Source organism: Tiliqua scincoides, chromosome 4, assembly GCF_035046505.1.
Source record: "Tiliqua scincoides isolate rTilSci1 chromosome 4, rTilSci1.hap2, whole genome shotgun sequence".
Taxonomy (NCBI): Eukaryota; Metazoa; Chordata; class Lepidosauria; order Squamata; family Scincidae; genus Tiliqua; species Tiliqua scincoides.
Window position 1 is genome coordinate 172951790 of NC_089824.1, and position 7991 is coordinate 172959780.

The 7991-nt window shown below is 42.2% G+C and overlaps 1 protein-coding gene across 1 annotated transcript; it reads left to right on the top strand.

The window, feature by feature from the left end:
* The first annotated feature begins 229 nt into the window (after positions 1-229).
* Positions 230-6493, top strand: LOC136648793 (large ribosomal subunit protein uL1-like). The gene is made up of 6 exons (XM_066625028.1): positions 230-291; positions 1426-1500; positions 2279-2359; positions 3167-3315; positions 5831-6003; positions 6295-6493. The coding sequence occupies exons 1-6, from the start codon at positions 287-289 to the stop codon at positions 6463-6465; spliced, it is 654 nt and encodes a 217-aa protein (XP_066481125.1). The 5' UTR covers positions 230-286; the 3' UTR covers positions 6466-6493.
* The last annotated feature ends 1498 nt before the right edge of the window (positions 6494-7991 follow it).

Consider the following 7991-nt stretch of genomic DNA (forward strand, 5'->3'; position numbering starts at 1 on the left):
TGCATGTCTACTCAGATGTAAGTCCCGTTATAGCCAATGGGGCTTCCTCCCAGGTAAGTGCAGATAGAACTGCAGCCTAAACTTGCTTTGCTGGTTTAGGGCTCTGTCTGCCCTTCGCACAACCCAAGTGCGCCCCACCGCGCAAGCGTGCAAGACGCTGCAGTGGCTTGTACGCATGCACGCCTGCCGCCCGGCCCGTCCTCCTTGCCCCTCCCCTTCACTCTCTCGCACTTCTCGCGAGACCGGAACTCCGTCCTCCTTTTCCGGTCGCCGTCGAGAAGCCACCATGAGGTACTTGCTTGCGACTGGGCGACGTGGCTTGCTCACCTGTGGTCATTCCCCCCCCCCCCACGGCAGGGGCTCGCCAGCCTAGGGGGGCAGGTCCAGGAGGCTGTTGAGGGAACTACTCTTCCCCTGGGGGGCGGGGTAGCAGGAGGGCCTGGAGCTGAGCCTGTGGATGGCCCCATGGAGGCCTCAATGTAGAAGGGAAGTGCTGCGGGTGGGGAGGCAGGTGAGGCGGAGCCTCCCTACCGGAGTACCGCAAGGCGGCGCTGCTATTCGAAGCTCTTGGGTAGGGAGGCTCTGCCTCACCTGCCTCCCCACCCACAGCATCTTCCTTCTATCTAGGGAGGCTCCTGCCTCTGCCCTCCTCCCCCTTCCTGGCTGAACCCTTCCCAACCGCTCCCCACTCCCCCCCCCCATGTCTCTGGAGTGGGAAGGGTGACTGTCCGCACTTGGCCAAGCACAACCAGTAACAGCCCCTCCTTCCTTGGTGCCAAAAGCACAATGATCTACAGTGTCACTTTGGGGGGGGCACCCTTTTAGGGGGGTGTATAGAATCAGAGCAAACATTAGCATAGCCATAAAACACAGCTGAGTCCTCCTCCCAGGTTATATCTCATGCCAACCCTGTCAAGCTCTGAGACTTGCAGTGCAGCTATATGCTGTTATTGCTAAGGGAAGCTGAATTAACACTGGCACCTCCCTTTTCATTTTCATAAGGAATGAAATGATGAATTTATGAATCACTTTTATGAATGGTGACTGAGGTAAGCATTCGTGCAGCTGCTGGAGAACATAAAGGTAGCCCCACTGGATCAGGCCAATGGCCCATCTAGTCCAGCTTCCTGTATCTCACAGCAGCCCACCAAATGCCCAAGGGAGCACACCAGATAACAAGAGACCTGCATCCTGGTGCCCTCCTTTGTATCTGACATAGCCCATTTCTAAAATCAGGAGAAAGTACCTTCAAATGTCTATTTCTGAGAAGTGTCCATTATACCACATGGTTGATGATTTACTTGCAGTTGTTTCTGCTATTCCAGAATGGATCCTGCTTTATATTTACTTTGCATAATGATGCCTGATTTATATTTATTTGTATGACTTGGGTATGACTTGTGTGTGCGCTTTTCATATCTACAGCAGCAAAGTTTCTCGTGATACTCTGTACGAAGCAGTGCGAGAAGTTCTTCAGGGAAGTCAGACAAAAACACGCAAGTATGAACTCTTTGACATCATTCTGTTTTGTGTGTGTGTATAAGCTTTCCTGAAAAGATGACTTTGTGAAAAGTAGTAGAAGCTGTGTTTTATTTTCTAATATTTAAAATATTTATATATCAACTTTCAACACAAAAAGTTCACAAAGCATTTAAAGCAGTTGTTCTCAAGCGTTTTGCATCAGGACCCACTTTTTAGAATGAGAATCTGTCAGGACTCGCTAGAAGTGATGTCATGGCCTGAAGTGACATTGTCAAGCAGGAAAATTTTTAACAATCCTAGGCTGAAATTCTACCCACGCTTACCCAGAAGTGACTGTCATTGTTAAAAGCTTATACATAGTAGCCTGTTAAAAGTACAAACCTGTAACATTTTGCCAAATGCAGTCACATACCAGTCTAATATATTAAAAATAAAATTTTGAAATGAATGAGGACCCACCTGAAATTGGCTCGCAACCCACCTAGTGGGTCCCAACCCACATTTTGAGAAACACTGATTTAAAGTGTAGCACAATAAATTAAAAAAATTGTTTCCCCTTTTTCAAAATGCAAGAGGGACCCGAGCAAACAGCCAGTGAAGGGATGCTATGTTTGGATGAAAGAGGATGGTTGCTCTCCCCTTTTCTAAATATGAGTACTATTCTTTTAAAGGGTGTTCTTTGCCCTGTTAGCAAGGATGAATATTTACTTCTATGGTTAAATTTTTGTGGTATTTGGTCTCAAATTTGGTCTTATGGGGAGATGAATGTAAATATTGTCTTGCCTTCTCTTCTTAGGTTCTTGGAGTCTGTGGAATTGCAAGTCAGTCTGAAAAACTATGACCCACAGAAGGACAAGCGTTTTTCTGGCACTGTCAGGTTTGATTACTTTTGATATAACTCAGTTTTCAGCCTGCATGGCTAATAATAAAACTTGTTGACTGCTAAATAAGCTAGGAGCATGTTCTGCATTTTCTAATGCAGAATTTATCCCTATTTGAAAGTGGGTGTGACTGGATGGACCCCTGTCCTGGTTTTTAAAGCATGAGGGTGTGTGTGTGTGTGTGTGTGTGGTGAAGCACTCTTGTGGATCCCACCAGCCTCTTTAGACACTGTTTAGACCAGGGGTGTCACGCATTTCATACAGAGGGCCACATAGCATTCATGATGCCTGCTGAGGGTCAGAAGTGATGTCATTAGGCAAGAAGTGATGTCATTAAACAGATCATAACCAAAAATAAACACTTTTTTCTCACTTAGGAACTCATTATCTTCAAATAACAAAAGAGAAAATATATGAATCTTGATCATATTTCAAGATATGGAAGAGCCCAATTTTCATATGAGCTGCCCTTTCAGCACTAACACCTCAGCACTACTCAGCAGCTGAAAGCCTGAGGGCCGTATAAAAAGCTTCCGCGGGCCGCATCTGGCCCCCGGGCCTTATGTTTGACACCCCTGGTTTAGACCCTGGTGGACTAAGGTTGCAACCCTATACACACTTCCTTTAGAGTAAGCCCCATTGTCTACAGTGGGACTTCTGAATAAACCTGCATTGGATTGGGCTGTGAATCTTGCTATGTGGCTGGTACGAGGTTTTAGTCATGACTTCAGTTTCTGTTATAGATTTGTACTACTGCAGGTAGTTAGCACTGTATGATGATGCTCTCTCTCTCTCTCACTCAGGCTGAAGTCAGCTCCACGACCTAAATTTTCAATCTGTGTGCTGGGGGACCAGCAGCACTGTGATGAGGCCAAAGCAGTTGATATGCCTCACATGGATATAGAGGCTCTAAAGAAACTTAATAAGAACAAGAAGCTAGTGAAGAAACTTGGTGAGCAAAATTGGGTATGGGACCAGTAAAAGGTCTAAAACTTTCTATGTCAGTGAGTAAACTTGCTAAAAGAGTATTTAGGTAGGTGAGTATTAATGTGCTAGTATCTAGCCTAGTGGTTCTCAAACTGTTTAGCACTGGGACCCACTTTTTAAAATGATACTCTATATTTCTAGATCTATCTATCTATAAAATTTTTTATATAATATATATATTTCTAGATCTCCTTTTTTAAAAGTCTGGTAAACCTAGGTGGGTTCCAATAGAGTGTCATTTTAAAAAGTGGGTCCCAGTGTATGTAATACTGTAGTAATGTATGTAATAACCAGAAAAAGACATTTATCTCCATATTTACACATTCTTGCAAACTCAAGCTCAGCTCTTTGCAGGGTAATTACAGTACCTATAGTCTTTGGTGACCCACCAGTTGTGGGTCGCCAGTGGGTTCCGACTCACAGTTTGGGAAAAACCGATCTAGCCTGTTGCAGAACAAATGTAGAAACTTGTGACACACTCCTCTGGAACCAAATGCTTTAATAATCTCAGAAGTACTACTATGCTCAGTGGAAACTTGCACCATATTAATGTAATGTTGGGCTTTTTAAAAATGGACCTGAGTTAAGCCAGGATGGACAATTTGAACACATTTCTATATTTTTATTTTATCACTCTGATTTAGTGTGTGTTACAATTGTTGGCCTTCCTCAAGCCCTGAAATGGGATGAACTATCAACTTGTGTTTATCTTTATATAAATGGTGTCTTTTTTTTCCCTGGGGGCTGAACATAAACTAAACCCTTGAACCAAAGATCTAACTGTGCATGGCTCCTGTATGGGTTTTGATTAGGATTTAGGATTCTTTGCTTTTTCAAAGCACACTACTGCTGGTTTGTGGAATTTTGTGGTGTTTTTACTTTGCAAGTCTTTCTAGGCTGTAAAAAGAGTGTATAATCACACTCTTCTATGAATCATGGACTATGAAAAGATTATTATGCTCTCTCATGTTTGTGCTCCATATAATCATAATTAGCCGCCTTGAGTCCCTTCGGGGAGAAAGGCGGGGTAAAAATAAAGTTATTATTATTTTTTTATTTTATCTTGTAAACATTTGTTCAGCCTTTGATGTAAGTCTTCTGTACTTTGCTGTTTGTGTGTTCTTTTAATTGTGGGTGTAAATGTATGTTGGGGAAACTCTAATGGGTGTATTTTGCTTTACTTAAACTTCTAAGAACATAAGAACAGCCCGACTGGATCAGGCCATAGGCCCATCTAGTCCAGCTTCCTGTATCTCACAGCGGCCCACCAAGTGCCCCAGGGAGCACACCAGATAACAAGAGACCTCATCCTAGTGCCTTCCCTTGCATCTGACATAGCCCATTTCTAAAATGAGGAGGTTGCACATACACATCATGGCTTGTAACCCGTAATGGATTTTTCCTCCAGAAACTTGTCCAATCCCCTTTTAAAGGCATCCAGGCCAGATGCCGTCACCACATCCTGTGGCAAGGAGTTCCACAGACTAACCACACGCTGAGTAAAGAAATATTTTCTTTTGTCTGTCCTAACTCTCCCAACACTCGATTTTAGTGGCTGTCCCCTGGTTCTGCTGTTATGTGAGAGTGTAAAGAGCATCTCTCTATCCACTCTGTCCATCCCCTGCATAATTTTGTATGTCTCAATCATGTCCCCCCACAGGCACCTCTTTTCTAGACTGAAGAGGCCCAAACGCTGTAGCCTTTCCTCATAAGGAAGGTGCCCCAGCCCAGCAATCATCTTAGTTGCTCTCTTTTGCACCTTTTCCATTTCCACTATATCCTTTTTGAAATGCGGCAACCAGAACTGGACATAATACTCCAGGCGTGGCCTTACCATCAGTTTGTACAACAGCATTATAATATTAGCCGTTTTGTTCTCAATACCTTTTCTAATGATCCCAAGCATAGAATTGGCCTTCTTTACTGCCGCCACACATTGGGTCGACACTTTCATCGACCTGTCCACCACCACCCCAAGATCTCTCTCCTGATCTGTCACAGACAGCTCAGAACCCATCGGCCTATATGTGAAGTTTTGATTTTTTGCCCCAGTGTGCATGACTTTACACTTTCCTTTCTTTACACAGTACCTTTCTTTAGAAGGTACTGAATGTATGACCTGAATGTTAATGTGCAAGTTCAGACTTTATACATAGAATCCAGGATTCTGATTTCCCAGTGCAAATATTTGTGGAAAAATTCACACAGAATTGTTGCATGTTATAAACTACTTAAAGTTTGCCTGTTTAATTCCTACATGGGAGGTGCCTTGTTTATACAAATCTAATTACACTTGTAGCAGCTTTAAAGTACATTATGTTGTAGTTGTACACAGATCTTTATTCCTGCTGCTTGTGTTCGTTATTCCATCAAAGAAGAAAAACTGATTTTGTATAACTTCTAGGATCAGTTCAACTTTGTACTAGACTTAAAGAGAGTATGTAAGAGCACTTATTTATTGTCATTTTTTTTGTTTACAGCAAAGAAGTATGATGCTTTCTTGGCATCTGAATCTCTGATCAAACAGATTCCTCGAATCTTGGGACCAGGCCTGAACAAAGCTGGCAAGTTTCCCTCTCTCCTCACTCACAATGAGAACATGGTGGCCAAAGCTGATGAAGTCAAGTCCACTATCAAGTTTCAGATGAAAAAGGTAAAAATGTATAAAGATTTTGATATTGACCCTTATGAAAGTCTATGCCGTAGCCCTACTTATGTCTAGACCAGGCTGGAGATGTTCTGTGAAGGCACTGTCGGAAATCAATATTTAACCACATATTATATGTATCATGAACATAACAATGGAAATTCTGAATTACCTGCCGGAAGGCAACTGCTTAGCTTTCACTTGCTGATAACTACACATCTATTAGCATTTGTGTCTATTTGTAATATTAAATTTGTACTTAATGTTATTAAATGTGTATTAAATTTCTCCTCTTAGGTGCTCTGTCTGGCTGTTGCTGTTGGCCATGTTAAAATGGCAGAAGATGAATTGGTCTACAACATTCATTTGGCTATAAATTTCCTAGTATCATTGCTCAAGAAAAACTGGCAAAATGTACGTGCCTTGTATATCAAGAGTACCATGGGAAAACCCCAGCGGCTGTACTAATAATAAAATGCAGCATTCTTGTTTTACAGACTCTTGCATTTTTCTAATCTGTGCATCTCTTGAGTTATAGATAAGTTGTTGCTTAGATAACACTTAGATAATGTTGTTCTTCCAGACTGAGCCATCTGCACCTATATAGTTCAGCATAAGAAACAAAAGGTTCTATGTCCTCATGCACGTCTCTGCCTTTCTATTCTACTCCCTTAGAGATCTTCTTAACATTTTGCTGCATCTGCTCCCTCCCAACCAGTTCCCCAGATTCCTGAAGGAATGCAGACTAAACACTGCACATGTGAAGGAGATTGAGAATTTGGGGTCCAAGCAGTTAGAAAGCAGAGATTGTAAAAACCAAATGAGAATTGGGGAGTTGCTCTTCAGTATCTAGCCAGAGGTCACATCAGGATAGATCCTGCCTTTTTTAATACCCATCATGAATTTGGTTTTGAGTTGTTGTACTGAATAATTCAAGAACTTGAGTCTGTAGTGTGTATAGTAATTGTTCTGCTGAGTAAGCTGACAAGAGGTTCTATAACTTTTCTTACGAATAGAAATTGGCTTATAATGCCAGGTTTGATATAGCTGTGGATTGCTGTTGAGGTGGAGAAGATAAGCAGTGCACAATCTTTTCACAAAAGCCAGGGCTGAAGTTATTTTGAAAATTCGTAGCTGGAAAGTTGCCTTCAACGAAAGCCAAATAACCCCCACTCCTGGACCTTGGAGTCCTACACGGACTTCTTAAATTTGCGCCAGCTAAATAGCTGGCACAGATCTGAGTAGCCCCATAAGGAAGGCTGGGGTGTTATACGGGGTAAGGGGAAAAATATCTCCGTACCTGAGATGACCTCCAACCTGCTTGTAACCTGTGTTGGACACAGTGCAGGCCATTACAGCTTGGCTGTATCAGAACAGGTTAGAATTGTGGTCTAAGAAGCATACAGAGCTATAATGAAGGTGTGTCTTTAGATTATTGTGGGAAGGGAAATAGCTTTCACATTCATTAATCACTAGAAGCTCCTGCCAATCTGGACCATTTTATAGGTAGAGAGTTTGCCTCTTCCATGGCAGGGAAGTTCCCCTTCAAAACAAACCTATTGGAGGTCTCATAAATATAAAGTAGCCTCTGTCTACTGGTTTGTGGAAGGAAACCACCACCTTTCTCAAACTATAATTTGGAAGTTGCTTGTGAATTCAGTGATGATAAATAAAATTCAGCTAAACTCATTACTCACTAGTAAATGATCTATAAACCAGAAGTTCCATGAAGTCAATTTGACTAACATGGTGTAACTGAATGGCCCTGTAAGGCTTTGAACATTAAAGCGGATACATAATAAGCGCATCACTTTTGCAGATCACATGAGGTCTTTCACAACATCCAGCAAAAAGAAACCTACTGTCTGAATGGCATCATGAAAGACTCACACTGGTCAGATATGTTTAAACACAAAATTAACCCTAATGTGGAAAAGGGATAGCAGTATGTGTGTGGCTGTTTTTAACGATGGAATAAACTTGTGGGTGAAGGT